The sequence below is a fragment of the Rhamphochromis longiceps genome, linkage group LG13 (genome assembly GCF_057381845.1).
Source record: "Rhamphochromis longiceps isolate RC_006_pf linkage group LG13, R_longiceps_female_GT1.1, whole genome shotgun sequence".
Taxonomy (NCBI): domain Eukaryota; kingdom Metazoa; phylum Chordata; class Actinopteri; order Cichliformes; family Cichlidae; genus Rhamphochromis; species Rhamphochromis longiceps.
In genome coordinates, this window is record NC_140569.1 from 30,014,470 (window position 1) to 30,035,713 (window position 21,244).

The 21,244-nt window shown below is 41.4% G+C and overlaps 1 protein-coding gene across 2 annotated transcripts in view; it reads left to right on the plus strand.

The window, feature by feature from the left end:
- bcl11aa (BCL11 transcription factor A a) overlaps nt 1–18,790 on the plus strand; it is a 54,080-nt gene extending 35,290 nt beyond the window's left edge. For both annotated transcript variants that reach the window (XM_085428969.1, XM_085428970.1), the window contains exon 3: nt 13,013–18,790. In XM_085428969.1, coding sequence (XP_085285095.1) covers nt 13,013–15,255 — 2,243 coding nt within the window. In that variant the 3' untranslated portion in view covers nt 15,256–18,790. The remainder of the gene's footprint in view (nt 1–13,012) is intronic.
- Nucleotides 18,791–21,244: the final 2,454 nt, after the last annotated feature.

Genomic DNA, 21,244 nt, shown 5'->3' on the forward strand with positions numbered 1-21,244 from the left:
TGCTCGGCTCAGAGTGATCTCCCACTGTGGTCACCGCAAGACACACACACACACACACACACACACACACACACACACACACACACACACACACACACACACACACACACACACACACACACACTGATGACTGAATTGTCCTACTTGGCAGCTGTTGCAGGTCCCTCAGATCACTCAATACCAGACTGGCTTTGTGTATATACACGTGTGTGTGTGTGTGTGTGTGTGTGTGTGTGTGTGTGTGTGTGTGTGTGTGTGTGTGTGTGTGTGTGTGTGTGTGTGTGTGTGCGTGTGCCTTTAGTGACCACCAACCTCTTGCTTGTGGCACTAGAGAAAATCTGCTTCTTCTCAGCATGAGCTCTTATCTCATCAGAGATTTTACACATGAGTGTGTGTGTGTTTCTAGGGAAAACAAAGCATGTGTATTTTTTAGGAAAAAGTACATCAACCTATTCTGATCAATCATTTATGTTAACCTACTGTATCTGAATCACAGCTGCACATCACTGAATGACTGAGAATATTTGACAGAAGATCCTGTGAAAGAGAGACTTTAAATTGTCTTTACAGCTTCCCGCTGTCGTCAGACTCCCTGAACAGTGTTTTAAATGTTTAGTTCAGATCATTTAGTGACTTTATAAACAACCAGCTGACACCATATCCATTAGATTGCACTTCCCTACATTTTTTTGATGGATTTTATGTGAACCTCCTAATATTCACCAAATCCAGGGTTATGGTTGGAATTTGCTTTATCCACATGTTATCGATTTTCAGACACCAAAGGGGAGTATGGTGGCCCTGAGAGGTCAAATGCACTACAGCTGCAGACATGTTCAGAAAGCACAGAAAACACAGCAGAAGTACATGCTTGATACCTGACAGTGCATTTGGCCTGTCAGGGTCACCATACTATGTTGTTTCTCTTTGTTTGTTTGTTTCTTTTCTTTTCTTTTTTTTTAAATTTTTTTTTACCTGTTTGACATAGTCATGGAAATCTCAGAAAAACTGAAAAGTCAAACTGCATTAACAGTTCATTAAAAGGTGACTCTAGTGTCTGAAAGTATCCGTGTTTAGCATTCTGTTAAATGCAGTCTACCTCTAATTGGTTCACCTGGTGAATGTCATAAGTTAGCGTCACCATTCATAACACTGTTACATAATGTAAGCTTTTGAATGTGACCTATTTCCAAAAAAGTGATTGTTTCTGTGGCTTTTGGTGTTAGCCAGTAAAACCTTCTCCCCACAGCGAGCCCTTCGGTGGTGCTTACAGTTACTAGTGAGCTATACTGGTGATCAAGAGGTTTCCATTTAGGGGCTGAAATAACAGCCGTTTGGTTTATTGAACAGGACATCGATTATATTCATGAACACTTGGTGCCAGGGCAGTGGCTGGATAATTTTGCATTGAGTTGAAGCAAAGGTTTCATGCCCAAACTTGTTTTTACTTTTTGTGTGGACAGGACTCTAATTGTTGCAGTATTTTGCACATTTCAGTCTTGCTGCAGTCAAATCAGTGAGCAGCCTGTCAGCCTGGATATTGCCTAATATCCAGGCTGACAGGCAAACAAACCTGACTCCACAAACCAATGGGAATGTCCATCATTTCTGTAAAGGATATGGCTTTAATAAAGGATGTAATCGATCAAATATCTGCACGATTCTCCCAAATCTGATTAAGGTCAGCAATCTGCAACAGATTAGAAGATGAAGGAAAGTTTCTACATCATGGGTTTTAAGTATAAGTCAACACACTGAGTCACTGAGTATTGTGTGTGTGTTTGTGTGTCAGGACCAAGTTTCCTCTTTCAAACCCCAGTCTCTCGCTCTCTTTCTCTGCTCACATAAGTGCTGTAATTTGGATGCTCTGTAATTTCACCATGGCGGTTTAGGGTTAAGTGGAGGCTGTCCCTGCCATCATGAGCACTGGTCTTCTAAATGGACACACACTCTCCCTCACACACACATACACACACACTGGATCATTGCTACAGTGTGCTTGGATGCTTCTACAAAGGCCGGTGCATTTAATTACATTTATAAACACAGTTTTAAGGGCCCAGGCTGTGTCATTAGAACAGGCTTTACGAGATACATTACTGTGTGTGTGTGTGTGTGTGTGTGTGTGTGTGTGTGTGTGTGTGTGTGTGTGTGTGTGTGCATGAGAGCCAGAGAGCAAGCGAGCGGTGGTGTGTGTTTGTGTATGCCATAAGGAGAAAGAAAAGGAAACTTTGTCACATTGCAGCTATAATGGGTGGCTGGATGGACACACACACAGACACACACGAGTAGAGTGGTGAGAGAGTTGCAGATCGCACAGTCTGTAGCCCAGCAGGGGTTCCAAACACAGAGACAGAAGGTATTGATATATCCTACACACACACACACACACACACACACACACACACACACACACACACACACACACACACACACACACACACACACACACACACACAGTGACAGACGGTATTGGTATTTTTGCTCATCAGCCTACAGTGTATGGCTGTTTAGCAGGACCACACTGACATGCACATTCTCGGGCACACACACACACACACACACACACACACACACACACACACACACACACACACACACACACACACACACACACACACACACACACACACACACAGCATGTAATCAGGCTGGCTCAATAATTCATTGTTGTTTTTGGTAATTCAAATGCATTCTACCTTCTTTCTCTCACAAAAATACCAGATCATTATTGTCAGGTCTGGAGGCTTCTTTTTGTTCGCAGCTATTTTAAGTTCAGATTGTGGGTCTTTGCCATTGGCAGGTGTTTTTATGTATTATTTTATTTGGATGTTCACTTTGATTGAGCATCTATAAATCCGGCAACTTCATTGCTGATTGATCTGCCTTCTTTTGAAGATAAAAATATATATTTTTTATTTTGCAGAGTTTCTGTCTTTACTTTGGAAAACTTTATTCTGTTGCAAAGAAAGCTGATAGTCCACGGGATATATATTGATTTTATCAAGACATTCTCAGATTAACTGGGGTATAGTATGACGATTGGCATCATGTGTATGAACATACTCAAGCATGAATGCAGTTATGGCATTGAGTGCCATGGGTGGTACTAAAAGCATTTGCCTTAGTTTTACACAGCAGTTTTGTGAACAGTCAGATAGGGTCAAAGCAATGCTGTGATGAACATTCCTTACCTGTGTGTTTGCACAGCTGTTTCTTTTTTGTAAGGAAAAGAATCTAGATGAGGTCAAAGGCCTCCTGGACCAGCAGATGCAAACGCCAATGAAAATGTATGGATGTAGAAATAAAGTCATTACATTTGTCAAAGAAGTCGAGTCCTTGAGTCCATCTTGAGGGAACAAACACTTCAGGGTGCGGTGTAACAGCAAGAAATTCAAATTCAAAATTCAAATTTTATTTGTCACGTACACAGTCATACACAGTACGATTTGTAGTGAAATGCTTGGACAACTGCTCGTGACCTAAAGAAAACAAAAAAGGAAAAGGCTATGAATAAGATAGGAAATAAATATGAAAAATTAAAAAGGGTAAATTTAACTAGGAAGGAATAGAATATAAATTAAGGTTAAAAATGAAATAACTGTACAACACAAATTAGAATGAAGGGTAAATTTAACTGGGAAGAATAAGATAAAGATAAATATATAAATTAAAGTTGAAAATAAAATAACTGTACAACAAAATACACAATACACAATATAGAACTATATAAGAATGTATGAAGAAATCTAAATCTAAATAAATATATACACAATAACAGCAGCTGTACAAGTATTAACCGGAAATGAAGAATATAGTGACCAGTGTTGTGCAAAACCAAAGTCCAGAAAGTCCAGTGTGTGTGTAAGAACTGTATGTGTGGGTCAGTACTGTGTGGTGGTGTGATTGAGAGACCGTATCGCCTGCGGGAAGAAGCTCCTCCTCAGTCTCTCTGTGTTGGTCTTCAGGGAGCGGAATCGCTTTCCTGACCTCAACAGAGAGAACAGTCTGTTGTTGGGATGGCTGAGGTCCTTCACGATCTTCCTGGCCTTGGTCCAGCACCGCCTGCTGTAGATTGAGTGCAGGTCAGGGAGCTCGGAGCGGATGGTGCGCTCAGCTGACCGCACAACCCTCTGTAGAGCTCGTCTGTCCTGCATGGTGCTGTTCCCGAACCAGGTTAAGATGTTTCCCGCCAGGATGCTCTCTATGGTGCACGAGTAAAAGTTCCTGAGCACCTTGGAGGGCAGTTGGAAGTCTCTCAAGCGTCTGAGGTGGTAGAGACGCTGTCGGGCCTTTTTCACCACGGTGTTGATGTGACAGGACCATGACAGGTCCTGCGTGATGTGAACTCCGAGGTATTTGAAGCTGTCCACTCTCTCCACTGGGCACTCGTTGATGACGGGGGTCTGGTAGTTCCTCTCCTGCTTAGTGCTGAAGTCCACTATCAGCTCCTTTGTCTTACTGACGTTTAGAAGGAGGTTGTTCCTCTGGCACCAGTTCTCCAGATTCCTAATCTCCTTCAGGTAGGCCGTCTCGTTGTTATCAGAGATCAGGCCCACCACGACGGTGTCGTCAGCAAACTTGATGATGGTGGTGGAGCTGGTAGTGGCCACACAGTCATATGTGTACAAAGAGTACAGCAGGGGGCTCAGAACACACCCCTGGGGGGCTCCAGTGCTGAGGGGCTGGAAGGAGGAACACTGAACCTTTTTCCTATCTTGCAAGGTAATTGGTGTTGTACGTTCCCCCCGGCCTACACAACTTTGCAATAGGATTGACATACTTGCCTTGTAAGTGCAGTGTTTGAGGAAGTTCCTTTGAGCTAGCTGGTGACTCATAGTTGCTAATGGTGGCTGATTTCCTTCCAAGCATAGTGCCGTTTTTTTGAGCAGTTTCTGTCATGTTATTATTTGACTGCGGCGTTCCCCTCAGTGAGCGGACAGGACACCAGCTGCCACTGTTTGCATTCCAATTGTTTGCCATCCAGTTAGTAAGAAGGCCCGAGCATAAAGGGGAAAATAATTGGAGGACAGGAGGATTGTACAGATCGCTTTTCTATGGACTGCACAGAAAGGAGCTGCAGGATTTAACTCGCTACAAGGGCAAGACAGCAAATGATGGCAAAATAACAATTAGAGGAATTTAGTGACACTATAATAGGATGACACTCAAGTATGCAGTGCAGCCAAACTCTTATTTTTGTTCTTACCATGGTTTTGGTAATTGCCTTGTTTTTGCCTCATCTTTCTGAATTAAACCCACTTGGTCTCAAGATGGTTTCGTTTAGAGGGCACTGATCTTCAGCTCGAACAAACATGCTGCTCCGAGATGACAAACTTGAAACGCGACTATAATTAGGGTAGCAAGATTTTCACACGACAACAATGATATGGCTAAGTGCTTGTGAGACGTATAGTAGGCTGGAAGAAGCAGCAAACCACAGCTGCTACACTTTAGTGCTGTATGATGGGGGAAAGATGAAGGGAGGTGAAGACGATGGATGGCTTATGATAGGGGAGTCAATAACTTCAATGTCCTGTTGAAGCCATTTAAAAATCATTTTCTTTGGTATGGTTTGCTCCCCGTGCCACAACCGACTTTTTATATAGTAAAGTAAGTAAGTCAGTGTATCAAGTATGAGACCGAAGTATCTGAGTCACTGAGGATGTGTAGAGAGAGTGAGGCCAAGGGTGAGCAGAACTCGTTATAATAAAATATGCTAGATGTTCCATAGATGTATGTATGCATCACTGCAATACAGATTTATTGCCTATATTTATGAGCCCTTTTTAAAGTTACAGTCTGACCAGCCCTGAAATTGACTGTTTGATGGGGAACATTTAACCCAAGCCATGATGTTTCTGCAAACTTTTATTGCCCCAACCAAACGAATCATTGAAAATATTAAAGCTATTAATTGTTAGGTTTATTAGTTATTCATATTTATCACTGAACTCAATCATAGGCATTAGCTGTTGCAGTTTTTTTTGCAGATTCTTCTAATAGCATTCTGTTAAATTCCTTGAAAATCAGATTGACCCGCACTGACTGGCTTACCTTTTACCAACATGTAACAGCTCAATTATTTCTATTTTTATTTGCTTTGGCACATTCCTCATTCTTTTTTGTTCTTTAAAAAAAAGAGGAAAAGACAATTAATCTGACAATAAATGAACATAACCCCAGCTTTGCAAGACATGCTTGGTGAAGCATAAGGAAAGAACTGAAGTTCTAGTGAAATGTTGAGGTATCCCTTTAAGGTAAAGCAGGGGTTCATCAGGGGTGAGCGGCGATGCCCAGATGTAAATACAAGCAGCAGATCCTGAAAGCCTGAGGCTCCGATGGAAATCCCAAATTGTATTAAGGGACATTGTCCCTCACTCTCAGTATGCGTACCTAATCCTGTTTTAGCGATGTTCCATTACCTCAATTACTATCATCTCGCCCAGAGGTGGACCCAGCCAAGGACACCACCAGAGAACTACCGATGGGTGGAGGAGAGAGAGAGAGCAAGGGAGGGGAGGGCTATAAAGAGGAGAGTCCTAGCTTGTACCAAAAAAAAGAGAAAAGAGAAAAGAAAGGAAATAAGGAGGATAGATTTATGGAGAAATCATCATAAATGATAGAGAATTAAAAGAATTCATGTAAAGCTACAAGGATAGTTGTAGGTCTGTCTTAGAAGGTAGCCAAGACCTGGCATCCATTTTTGTTTCCCAGCTGGTTGTGGAGGGATGTAATGGTGGCAGTCCAGCTAATTTACAGGCCAGAATTCTGGCTGAAGGACAGACCACTATGCTGGCTGACGTTCTGAGGTGGATTCAATAAAAATCATTTTATACTGTAAATGTGCTGCCATCTTAAAGATACACTGACGCTTTTAATTTAGTGCCACCAACATGTCTTGTTCTGGTTACACAGACATGCATGAAACATTTGGAGGTAACAGGTCATGTGTCACTGCAGCAACTTGTGGAAAACAGTTTCAAATGCTGTAAGCATCTATCGTTCAGTACCTTTTTATTTTTTGAATATTTAAAGAAAAGAAGATTTTTTTTGCCATTTTAACCTTCAAAATGTGACTACATGCATCGACATTATGTCTTCACTGTGGCCGACAACATTATAAGACTACCAAAAAAATGCAGTCTATACTACTATGTGAATTCCATAAATTTAGGGTTTTCCTACTTGATATTTAGTTTTTGTTGTTTCTGTTGAAATCTTCAATTTGTTTCAAGGAGGAGAGAACATCTACCCCAATATAAAAAGACTAATATTCTGATGTCGGAGTTTTCATGAACGCAGCTCTGCACTGAAAACTGTTTCTCTGACTGAGGCCTAAATAAACTAAACAGGCATGTTCTGACTTGTGAGATCATTCAATCAAGTAGAAATGACTTCTGCATCTTTTTAAGTTACAGTTATAAATTCAAAGACTGCAGGTGTATTAGCTACAGTAACACACTCTGTGTTACTGTCACATGCGGGTTGCTGCTTGTCTGCAGAAGGCTCTTATTTCAAAAGCTGACGATATGCAAATGAAGAACAGCAGCTGAACAACAAACACTAAAATGAGAAAAGCAAAAATTCCTCATTTGAACTTTGTAATAAAGTTTATACAAAATACAAAGAAGATGATTGTTCTGTAAATGCTTTCTATCAGTGATTCCTGGAATACCATTTGCATGTGTTCACAGCGACAGGATAGAGATGATGCTCAGGGGCATCACTACTCATGGTTGCGCTGTCCACGTCACACGCGGGGAGTATCATTACGAGCATCTATCAGTTGGCAGTTGGTCAGGATTCCATCCTGGTCCTGTCAGGGACGAGGTGACCATTTTAAGTGGCTGTATCTGTATGACTGGGGAAAAAGAAAAAAAGTATTACAGCACAGTTGACATAAAAACTATAAAGCAAAGGAAAAAAATAGCTGATAACAGCAGAAGAAAAGCTGAAAATTAAAGTGAAGTAAAACAAATTAGCTTCAGAGAGAGACTATCAAAGTGCAGCACCCTGACCCTAACCCTGACCACCAAGCAATGCGTTCAATTTTTTTTTTGATGTGTCTGTTAGAATAATTATTTTTCACCTTCTGAATGCCAAGACTTGGGAGAACAATTTCAATAATCCTGAACCACATATGATGCTCTGGTGTATTTTGGTCTCAATCTATCCGTTTTGTCGCTGTACGCTTTGGTGCGCTGGCTTTATTTCAGCCCCTTGCACAGCCATTGGCTCAGAGTGTTACACTTCGTTGTTGAGAGGGATGGGTAGAGCCAGGGGAACTTGCTGCACTCTGTCCTTCTCTCTCTCTCACACACAAAGGAGTTGTGAAACATGAGCCAAGCTGTCTTACTGCCTCCCTCTCCCATCTAGCACCACATAAGTGTCCAGGCAATGCCCTTGGCTTAATAAGGCTTAATGCCTGCGCTTGTCACTGTAGCATGGCTGGTATTGAGTGCTAGGACATTTCTGAAACTGTGTGTGTGTCCTCTGGAGTCTCACTAGCAGGCACACGGCTCTGACATTTACCCTCGGTAAAGAAGCGGATGTTATTATTTCCCCCATCTGCCCACCCGTCTCCTTCCATATACCTGGTGCACACGTGCAGCCAAACTTTAAAGTTGTGCGAGGTATTTGTCACCTCTATCTAAACTTAAACCACAGAGATTACTTCTATTGCATCTTCTTTCTTTCTCTTTCTCTGGCTCGATCTGTCTTCATTCCACCGTCTCCATTCCACTTTCTCACTTCATTTTTCTACCTTGGAGTGGTGGAGAGTTTGCCTAATGAAGTGGCTGATGGGAGTATATTACAGGGAGACAGAGTGGAGCGGTCGCCTACTCTAAAATCCATTAACCTTACAGTTTCAATCAGCATGCAGACAAGTCTGAGCTACGAGTCAAAAAGGCGCGTATTAGCTTAAGAGTTACACTATTGTGCCTTTTACTTGTTTTACTTAATACTTTACACACATCTTTATACACAGAGAGAAACATTTTTTTTCTTTTGTTTTCAGACAGTTTGTAATGTCAACATTTTATACAAGTCTTTTTTTTAATCAAATGACAGTACTTTCCCGGGGACACAGAATGAATCAAAAATTATGAATATGCAGATACTCATGATTTAATGACATAGTTGAAGATTTACACTAAGTGCACATTCACCACATTCCTCAGAAAAAGATTTCTGTATAGTGTTGTAGGAGTATCAGTTTGAGCAGAACCACACATATAGAGAGAAACTTTTCTCAAAGAAGGTGATAAACCAGTGATTCCCAAGCATTTTGCCACAAGATGTCTTAAAACAAAGCTTATTGTGAGCGTCTGCACAAATGAAATGATCTGCACATGTGACCGCTTTAGCCAAAGAGGCATTTTTGTCAGAAGCAAAGGCATGAAGGTTATTCCTTATGAGAAACATATTTCCTATTTTGTCAGATTTGATTTGCATCTATTTGTAGGGTTCCCAGTCCCACTGGACTAAATCATATGCACATTTTGGAACTCATGAGAAGCTCCATTTAAGTTTTATATAACAAGCGTTTCTGTTTTTTACACAGCAAGTAAGACAAATATTAGACTTCCTTCCTACTAATAGTCGTATTTTGACTGCTGCAAAACATGCCTCAGATACTATTCTGCCTGAAAAGTCTGTAATAGAGTGACATTTTTCAGGGAGATACAGGGCAGCTTTTGTTCTTATACTTGCTCACACTGTGCTAACTCAGTACACATTGTACCTTTTTTCTGTTCTGTTGGACTCATTCATTTTGTGTGTATGAAAATAGAGATGTCAGACCGGCACCTTGATGATTGTATTCAGAATTACTGCTTGAAACTGTAACTGCTTGAAGGGGACCTATTATTCTCCATATTCTTATGCTTGGATTCTTCGAGTAGCTTTGTACTGAGCCTCGGTACATCCTCTGTTCAACCACTGAATGAAACAAGCAGTTTTAGGCACCTTCCCCATCTCTTTAAGTCAGCTTTTGTCGGAAACCAAGTGTTTAGAGGATTCTATTACAGATTCTATTAAATTGAAATTAACAGTCGCCACAAGGAGATTTATATTGTAAAGTAAAGACCCTACAATAATAGAGAAAAAACCCAGCGATCTAACAACAACAGTGGGAAGGAAAAACTCCTTTTTAACAGGAAGAACCCTGTAGCAGAACCAGGCTGAGGGAGGGGTAACCAACTGGGGACGATGACAGATGATGTCAGATGCCTTTAAACCTATTGGCTCTAAGCTAATAGGACCTCAACTCGCACCCTAGTTCTGGGCTATTAGAGTATTATTTTAAATTGTTTTCCAAAGTTGTGGCAGGCAGGGGAAAAAAACAAAACAAAAAATAGATTCACCTTTAATTGAAATTACTGTCTAGTCAATAAGGGGAAGGCCAAATAATGTCCAGGTAGAAAAAGTGCAGTTTTATTGTCAGTGTCCAAGACCAGAGCAGATCAACCAAAGGGAAAAAACATGAATAAATAAATGAATCCTCCCTGGTCCTGATAATGCAAATGATATTCACAGGTTAGATCCTTTGCAGGTGCCTACAATTAGTGGTAATTTGTGCCGATTTTAATGATCCATAATTTGGCTGCTTTTGCAAATGGTTGGTCATATGGGATAAGTGTGTGTGTGTGTACAGAAAGAGAAGCCGGGAGAGGAAAAGGGAAGGGAAATGAAGGCGAATCTTTCGACCAGATGCTGAAATGCACAGACAGACAGACCCCCGCGCACACGCACTTTAACTCAATCATGTCTTCCTTATGACGACAAGCTATTCTGTCGCAATTCATTGTCGTTTATGTGAATAAAAACATTTCTTTTGTCAATTTAAATCGCTGTCTGTAAGCTCTGTACTGTCAGTAAAATTAGATCTCATTTAAACACACACTCGTACACAGAGATTTTCTCTTTGCATGTATTTGTTGAAGTATTTTTTCCATCCCTAAAACCTCTTTGACTTTCTCTTTCTGGCTATTAGAGGTAAATTGCAGTGTGCCGACGTCTAAAAGCTTCCGCTAAACCATGACATCCTTTTAGTATCACTGTTAATTTGCCGTATTTGTTCTGCCAGTAATTAGCAGGTGATACGTCCCAATTTAGTGTGTATTTTTACAACCCACCTAACCTGTTTACATATTAATGGGGTGTTTTGTAATTTATTGTCCACGACACGATTCAACAAAATAGCTTTTAACCAAAAAATCATCTGAGATAATTAGCATCAATATTACGACCCCGAGAATGACACCCATTTGCTTTTGAAATAATATTGCCTGTTTCAGCTTATTATGTGTTACAACTTTTTGACTTTTTTTTTCATTGCAGTTGTTGTTATTCCATAAATAACTCTATTTCTACCCACACACTGAAGACAGCTCAAGCATTTTATGCATTAAATGAGATATTTTACGATTGTTGGTAGTGAAAGGGACAAAGCTATGGTGTTAGTCATTCAGTACAGTCACATATAGAGCTATTATGCTATAGCTACTTTCTGTTTTAGTGTAAATTAAAATTCCAGACTGACCTCACACTAGCTGTCTATCTGAATATTTTCTCTTTTGCTTTGGGCTTTTGATCATGCATAAACTCGTTAATGTATAAAATGTGCATATCTGCATGTTCACTTTGTTTAATGTACCCTTGCTGCACAGTGCTTAATAGTGGAAGGCACTCTGAATGGCAGTGATGGCGGGGTTTGTTTATCATCTAATCTTGTAAACGAGCTGATGGCCGTCCATCAGTGCCCTAATGAGATTACACATGCATTGCGGGTCCTGCCACAGGTCATCGTCACCAGGGCCATTCAAAGGCAATTATTGTTTTAGATGTTCCTCTTGTTGCTGTCTCAAAGTGACTCTACATGCTTCACTGACAGAAGATGCTTTGAAGCAGACTGAAGGGGTTATTTTTCCTCTCCAGTTGGAGCCTAAATGTTTTCGCACTCCTACTGTTATACCATCCTTGGGCGATTGAGCTGCTCTGTTGAGTTTGTGTGAATAAGGGTGTGCATGCACATTTAAGTGTGGGCAGTACATATGACTCTAAAATACAGTTTATGTCAATGAACTTGCATACATTTGAGATAAAAATAGAAAAGCATTTCTGACTACTCATGGCTTCAACCTCCAGGTTGCCAGAGCCTGCCATGAGTGACGGTTGAATTTTGCTTTAACCGTATGTGTGATAGGTAAATTTTCAGAAGGGAGAACATGTTACATTTTGAATGAAGTCACATATTTTGTCATTGCAGTACACCGCCTGGCAGGTAAAAGAAATCTATGAAACAGGATGGATCTACTCTTAATTGTAACCCCAGACAGGTTTCCAATGACCTAGTGAATCAGGTGGTTAATGTATTTAGGTTGTTGCTGGAGAAATAAGGAAGTAGTAAATTACAAGTTTGGAGGATTCTTCTGTGTTGTCTCTCCTGTGTGTTCGGGAGTGTGTGTGTTTGTCAGTGAGCCTCTGTTTTGGTAGATCAGTGGGAAGTGGTCGTCCGCTGGGATAGCCCCGTTTCTTTGTTCTCCTGCTGACAATGGAGGACTCACAGTCAGTCTAAAGGGAGAAATTATGTCCCAAAGCAGTCTGGGAGAAAAAGAGAGAGACACACACACTTCTCACATGCTACTCATGTGGGGCATGACCTCAATAAAAGCTACTGTTGTATTTGCAAAGCCCTCAACACCATGTGCCGACCACTTTTAAAAGCTGTAACAGTTAGGCCTTAGGTTTAAAGACTGGTTCAGCTGAGAACAAAGTTGCTCTTCATGTGTTTCGTTCCGTATATAGCACTGTTCATGTACAGCTGTTTCAATGAAAATGAGTCAAATGACACTAAATGAGCAGCATTTGAAATGCATTAAATGTTTAAAAGAATTCAGCTTCTGTACAATAACATTAACTGTTTCAGATGTAACAAAGTCTGCATCATGTTGAAGGTCACTGATCATTTCTTCTAACCCCCATTCTTTTTTCTTTGTCACAACAGGTAAGGAGGAGCCTACCACTTATACCTGCACTACATGTAAGCAGTCTTATGGCAGCGCCTGGTTCTTGCTGCAGCATGCTCAGAACACCCACGGCTTCCGTATCTACCTGGAAAGTGAACATGGCAGTCCTCTGACCCCACGCATGGGTGGCCCTTCCTCCCTTGGCGGAGGCGCAGACTGCCCTTCTCAGCCTCCACTTCATGGCCTTCATCTGCCTCCTGATGCAAGCCCCTTCAACCTCCTGCGCATCCCTGGCTCGGGCTCAGGTGGAAGGGACAGTGTTGGAGCAGGAGGTGGCATTGGCACTGGCGCTGTTGGTGGTGGCCATCATCAGCGTTTCCCCCCAACACCACCCCTCTTCAGCCCCCCTCCAAGGAACCACCTGGACCCCCACCACCTGAGCCCAGAGGAGCTGGCGCTGGCAGCCCACCACCCGAGTGCCTTTGACAGGGTGCTGCGCCTCAATCCTCCTCTGCCTCTAGATCCCCCTCCAACAATGGACTTCTCAAGGCGGCTTCGGGAACTGGCGGGCAACACCTCAGGGTCCACTCCCCCGCTGTCCCCAAGCCGGCCAAGCCCCATGCAACGCTTACTCCAGCCATTCCAGACAGGAGGAGGAAGTGGAGGCACAGGAGGTGCAGGGGGCAGCAAACCTCCATATCTTGCTACTCCACCGCCTCTTCCAGGTTCCATGCAGTCACCTGTGGGCTCTCAGACCACGCCCACTACCCCTCTCCCCTCAGCAGGGGCTACACCCTCCTCTACCACCCAGTTGAAATCAAAGTGTTGTGAATTTTGTGGCAAGGCCTTCAAGTTTCAGAGTAATCTCATCGTGCACCGGCGTAGCCACACAGGAGAGAAGCCGTACAAATGCCACTTATGTGATCATGCGTGCACACAGGCTAGCAAACTGAAACGCCACATGAAGACACACATGCATAAATCGTCCTCACCAAATACAGGCAAGTCAGAAGACGGGCTTTCTACAGCCTCATCCCCGGAGCCTGGAACTAGTGAGCATGTGGGCAGCGCAAGCAATGCCCTCAAGTCAGTGGTGGCCAAGCTGAAAAGTGAGAATGACCGTATGCTACGTGAAAATGGAGAGGAGGAGGAGGAGGAAGAGGAGGAGGAGGAAGAAGAGGAGGAGGAGGAAGAAGAAGAGGAGGAGGAAGAGGAGGGGGAGGAGGAGGAAGAGCAGAATGGAGAGAGGGTAGCAAGACGAAACAATAACAGCTATCACTTTGGCTTGAACCTTGAAACGGCACGTCAGCATGAAAACAACGGCAGCATCGGAAGTCGACTGGGAGGAGTGGCCGATGAGGGCTCGATCCCTCGTTCGCTGCCTGAGGTGATGCAGGGAATGGGTCTTGCTGCGAGCATGCAGCACTTCAGTGAAGCCCTAAATGCACACAAACGAAATGCCATGGCCCAAGAGAACCACCTGCACCACCACCTCAACCGAGACCATCACCACAATCGTGAGATATGCGATGGAGACTCAGTGCTGGAAACCGATCGTGGGGAGGAGGGCTCAGTCTCAACGGTCAACGGTCGAGGAGCATCACCTAATGAATCCGCCTCCGTCGGCCTCTCCAAGAAACTGCTTCTAGGTAGTCCCAGTCCACTCAGTCCTTTCTCTAAACGTATCAAGCTGGAAAAGGAGTTTGACCTGCCCACTTCTACAATCCCTAACACTGAGAATGTCTACTCTCAGTGGCTGGCTGGCTATGCTGCCTCCCGACAACTCAAGGACCCTTTTCTGAACTTTGGGGATTCCAGACAATCGCCCTTTGCATCCTCATCGGAGCATTCTTCAGAGAACGGCAGCCTGCGTTTCTCAACCCCTCCGGGGGAATTGGATGGTGGGATGTCAGGCCGTAGTGGTACAGGCAGTGGGGGCAGCACACCACACCTCGGTGGTCCTGGGCGCCCCAGCTCCAAGGACGGCCGCAGGAGTGATACTTGTGAGTTTTGTGGCAAAGTGTTCAAGAACTGCAGTAACCTGACAGTGCACAGGCGCAGCCACACAGGGGAAAGACCGTACAAGTGTGAGCTGTGCAATTATGCATGTGCCCAGAGCTCCAAACTTACTCGCCACATGAAGACCCATGGTCAGGTGGGCAAAGACGTGTACAAGTGTGAAATTTGTCAGATGCCCTTCAGTGTCTACAGCACCTTGGAGAAACACATGAAAAAATGGCACAGTGACCGTCCTTTGAGTACCGAAATTAAGTCAGAGTAGAAGGCCGAACAATGGGACCTTTTCCCCGCAGTTATGTCCACCATCAGTCCCCGGTTTATTCCCTGCCCCTTGTAGATTTGCCCCAATCCCAACACACCACTTTTGCCAATCTGGCAGAAGTTTAAGACCATGTGCTTTGCACCAGCACACCCTGTTTCCATTACTCATTGAATGCATGATCTGTATCGGGGCAATACTCTTGCATTGACGCAAAACTTCGAGCCTTTCTCTTGTGCAATAATTTACATGTTGTGTACTATTTTCTTTTATGAGTTTTCCTTTTCCATTTTTAAGAATTAGTCAGCATGCATAGTATGTTTTTGCTAATCAAAGAAAAAAAAAAAAGAAAAGAACTTGTCCCTGGTTGGTTAGTTGTTGAGTAAATGTGTTGCTGTTTTTCTCTTGTTCAGTTTTTTTCTTTTTATTCTTCAAAAAGAGAAAAGACAAGAAAGATACATCCATGCTGCATACATTCTGTAACACATATCATGTACAGTTCTGTTTTGTAACATGGAAAGTGAACATTCTTTGACTTGATCCATTTCTTACAACCCTGGAAATGCACTTATCCTGATCTTTCTAAAAGATACCATGTTCAGACAGGGTTTAAAAAAACCAACATGCATTGGCTTGAGGACTAAACTGTAAGTGGGCCTTGAAATTTCTTTAAAAAAGACAAGGGTGTGCTAGAATTCAATTTGTACTATCATTCGGTAGAATAAGAAAGAGTGCCTTTGATATCTTTAGACTGCATCGGCCATAACCTTATCTGGCATAAGTTTGGGGTCACATAAGCCACCCAGCGAAGGTCCTTGCATCAAGCACCTGACTGCTCAAATGGACTGTGATGATTCATGATGAAAGATCAGCGAGTTCTCTTTAATCATCATTTAGCTACCTATTACATGTTCAATAGGCTATCTTTAATATGTGGATTTCATGGCAAGCATGGTACAAGCAGTATTGTGTATATCTGAATTATTTGTAGTTTTGTTTTTTGGTGAGGAGGTACTTTTAAAACAAAGGTAACCTGTAGTGTACAATCCTGAATTTGAGGGATACAACGCATGGCTGAGAAGTGTCATGTATCTGCGTTAGCACAAACCTACAACGCTGCTTCAATACGTCAGTGTGTGGAACAATGCATAAAGTAATATATGAGCTCCAAATGAGGCTAACTTTATTTGAGAGCATTGAAATAACTACAAGCTAGACAGACAGAAAGCTACACAGAACTGGAAGCTACATATTACGGGGATTAGAGGCAATGTCTTTCACTTTACATTTCCAGTATCAAAACAGGGTCATAAGTATTATTGCAGAGAAAAAAATAGAGAATTGCAAAAAAATCTATCTGTACTCTAGGGCTCTTTCAAAAAAATCAGAATGAGATCATTTTAATCAGTGTGTATAGGCTAATGCAGAGCATTTTTGTTTGTTTGCTGTTGCTTTTTAACCCAAAGGCAGATTTTTTTTTTTTTCTGTTGTTTCATTCAAGCCGTTCACAGTTTTCACTTGTCACTCCACCTGGGGTACGTACTGACATCTCTCGTGCATTGTGCCACACCAATGCAGGTTGAGTCTAAAAGCTAGATTGTCATTTATAGGACATAAAGTGCACTGTTTCCTTTTTTTCCTGTTTACAAGTTTACGTCAAAGGGGACGAAAACCTCACTGAAATGCTGTCAGACAATGAGGGTCCCATTGTTCTGAACAGTAAAAGATAAGACACATAATATGTTGTAACTCCACCCTCGTGACCTCTGTACCCTTGCCATTTCACCTTTGACCATTTGTCAAATTGTTACCCCTGGAATCCCCAACATTTAGCCTGGGCTGATATTTCATTGTTGTCAGCAAGATCTGTAAATTCAAAGGTTCACAGCGAGTAACCGATGCTCCTACACGGCCGTCAAATGGACACAGTTTTCATTCCTGCTGGCCACTGTAACATCCACTTTTTTTCTTTCTTCTTTATTTTAAAGGAGCTGTTGTTGTTGTCGTCTGTACCTGAATAATCTATAGACCTTACTGGCTTGTCAACTGACACTCCAAGTTGTGTTGCCCACACTGCAAGAATCTGTTTTTTGTATAAATCTTCCTTTAATTATAGATATGAAAATAAACTTTTGTTTTCAAATAACACTTCACGCTCTCTTAGGGGAAGATGTATTTAAGTTTAATTGTCGTTTCTCTTTTCCTCAGCGTCTTGGTGGTGTTCAAGACTCCGATCACAGTATATATGAAATGATACAAAAAAAAGATGAAAAACAAACAAACAAAAAACAAAACAAAAAAAAACAAACTCTGTGATTTTTTTTTTTCCGTATTTTGTTTTGCCTTGGCTCTTCACAGCTCTTCAGGTTGAAATACATTGGGGAAAGGATTAAAATTATATATGAATATATAATAAAGAACTTAAAATATAGGAAAATGCACACTCATGTCGATTCCTATGCTTAAACACATTTATGGTCTACTTTTTCTGTATTTCTAGAATTGTATTTGAATTCAATGTTCACTTAGAGTAGGCACTATAGTATTTATATTGAGGCTCGTATTTTTAACTGTTGCTTGTTCTCTCTAAAGGTATTTACCATACCTTCTTTTGGTAGTGGAAAAAAAATCCCAAGCTGCCACGGTATATTTTTTTAATTTGGCAGGATAATATAGTGCGAATTATTTGTATGTTTAAAGAAATAAAAGAAAAAAAACATAAAAAGCAGCTAAAATATGTGGCATTGGGAGGCGTCGTGGGGCCATCAGATGGCCGCTGCTGTTTCCTGTCCACAGAGGTGGTTGTACATATGTTTGCTTTTTGGTTCAGACCTCCTTCCCTTGTCCCCCCCCCGCTGCCATTCTTGTATGCAGTAATGCAAGCTGACGTCGGCCTGTTCTGTTGTGTGCTTCTGTCTCTCTCACCCCTCCCACCTGACAACATTCCAACATCAAGAAGCTAGGGGGGAAAAAAACAAAAGAAAAAAAAACTTCATATGCAGTACATGGATTACGAAAAAGCGTCAAAATAAATACGTTGAAAAACAAATTTAATGTTTTGCAGTTTTTTTCATTGCCAAATACTAAATGGTGCTTTATATTTAGATTGGGTATACTTTCATATGCAAAGCATATTTAAAAATGACCCGGGGGACGTGGAGAAGCCTGCTTGAGTTGAGACTTTTTTGTAAATGGCAATGCGGAATATTTTGTTATCAGCCTTTTCTATTCCTGTTCTGAGAGCTGTTTGTTGTAACTTGAACTTGAACTTTATCTTTTACTATGGGAGTTACTATTTATTATTACCTATATGCTCTGTTTAAAACAGAGACATGGAATGGATTCTTTTTGGTTTTTTTGGTTTCTTACTTTTTTTGGTTATGTTATAATTTTAATTTTTTAAATTTTAATTTGTTTTTTTTGTAATGGTGGCCGATGGTCATTGGAGCTCTTTAATTTCTGTTGTACTTGTTTGGGGTCTCTGTTCAGTTGTATTGGGAAAACCACTGTCTGTGTTTTCTGGCAGATGTCTGCATAATCCTGTTCACACACCCATTTTGTCCCTTTATCAAAAAACAATTAATAAAAAAATGAAAGTATAATGGCACTTGTTGCTTATCTCCACTGTGTGTGTGTGTGTGTGTGTGTGTGTGTGTGTGTGTGTGTGTGTGTGTGTCAAGTTATCTCAAGTATGCATGCATGTATGTGTATGTAATTACCCCCACCCCACCCTACAGCTATGTTTTAGTTGCAAACTCGTCATCAAGCAATTACTGTTGTATCTTTTTGAATCTCCTATTTAAAAAATGGTCAAAACTCTTCCATTAAAAGCCATTTGTAACAAGTCCATACGCTCAGTTCCCCCAACAGAGTGAGCGAGTGTCTGATCTGATTTTCTTAACATACAAGGCTTACACCATTGATGCCAAACTCATTTACATCGTGGGCCACATATAACCCACTTTGATCTGGGCCAGTGGGCCAGACCAGTGAAAATCCTCTTTCTGTCAGTAACAAGTTTAACAACACATTGAATATAAGAAAAATAAGTAGATTTCAACTGTTTGTCTGCATAATGAAGAAATGGTCATGGAAGAAATCTGTCAGCATATGGACTCTTTGGGACTACATTTTAAGTAGGTTTATATATATATATATATATATATATATATATATATATATATATATATATATATATATATATATATATATATATATATAAGTGAAGGAACATGAACCTTTCTGTAATTTTTTTCTGTCAGTTTTAATTGTTCATTTCTTGCTTAGTTACTTTGGTGTAGCTATCAGTGTGCTGTCTCTATCAGTAGGAGAAGCTCAAAAACTTATGAAGCTACAGTTAAAAGTCCAAAATCTTTGCTCATCTTCACATCTTCCAAAGACATCCAGTGGGTTGAATTAGAGTGATTTGGCAGGTCAGTTCTAGCCCCTGATGGACTGATGTTTGACATACTTGCTTCACACTGTTCCTTGAACCTAATGAACTCAGCTCTCCACCCCAGAAGTCACCCTAGCCTTTGCTCAAGTACTTTATGGCCACTATATTACTTGCTCTGTGTATGTGTGTGCGTGTGTGTGTGTGCGTGTGTGTGTGGGGGGGTGTATGTGCCATCCTATCTGCTGGTCAACACAGTCCAGCTGTTTAGCTGCTTTAGTGCACGTGGGTACTATTTCCACTTAGTTTGCACACTATCTTAAAGCACATGTGTGCGCTATGCTGTCACTCCTCAGACTACAGTGAGTGTCTGTTGCTGATAATAGATGTCCCTTATGGGACCTCAGTCTCACATACACACACATGTGTATATACATACAGCGTATGAATGCATATACTTTCACAGAATGTACTTAAGTAAATATCATTATCTACCATTACCCCTCTGTTTGTTCAGTAGTCACAAAGGCTCATAAAACTGTCAGGATCAATCAGCACTGTGTCCTTCACACACCACACCCCTCTATCCAGCTCTCACACACACTTGAGCATCCTTATAAAACACCCGCATACCTGCTATTACATGTAAGATTTAGTCATTGTGAATTTCATTTAGTGTGGGAATCATTCAAATCAGGAAACGTAATAAAGGATTTCCCCGATCACCTAACGCAGCATAAGAAAAAATCAACACATCTTTAAACAGTCCAGAAATGTGTACACTCTCTGTTGTTTGGTATTTTTTTCAAAGCTATTAATATTATAATATTGATCAACACTGCACACACTCTTTAGCATATGCATGCAGTGGATACCGATCACAAAATCAACATTTTCTTCATGTGAGCCATCTAGAGTTAGGATTAGTATCTGGTTAATGTTGAGTCCTTTATATAGATTTTTTTTTACCTGTCTGGAGTTAAAAAGCTTTTAAACACTCCTGTTTAAAGACTAGTGCTATGATGTGTGAAACTTTAATTAACTCTAATGTGCTTGACACAAAACATAACTCTTGCTGTAGACAGGTCACTGGTAAACTAGTGAATGCTAAGACATTAAATGAAACCTGTGTCATGGTCTTTTAATCTGTTATTTAATCTATGCGGCATCCTGAATTTTATTACATTTGGGTTTGTATTGAGTTTCAATTCTGTACCTTTTGTGTTCATCTTTGTCCAGAGCTTATTGTTTCTTTCCCAGCTGCCATAGGGCAAGGGGAAGGGTATGACCAGGACAGGTCACCAGTTTGTTGCAGGACCAACACAGAAAGACAGACAACCATTTGCACTCACATTCACACTTATTGTCTGTTAGGAATCATCAGTTGACTGCATTGTTTTTTGACTGTGGGTACCCAGAAAGAAGCTATGCAGGTTTAGGGAGAATATGCACAAAGAGGTCCAGGTCAGATGGTGCATTGAAACCCACCAGCTTGTGAGGCAACAGTGCTAACCAATGCACTGCCGTCCTGCCACATTTTCCACCTTTGTCTGTATTTAGATGCCATTTTCTCCCTCAGTCTTTGACAGTTTGTCGTAT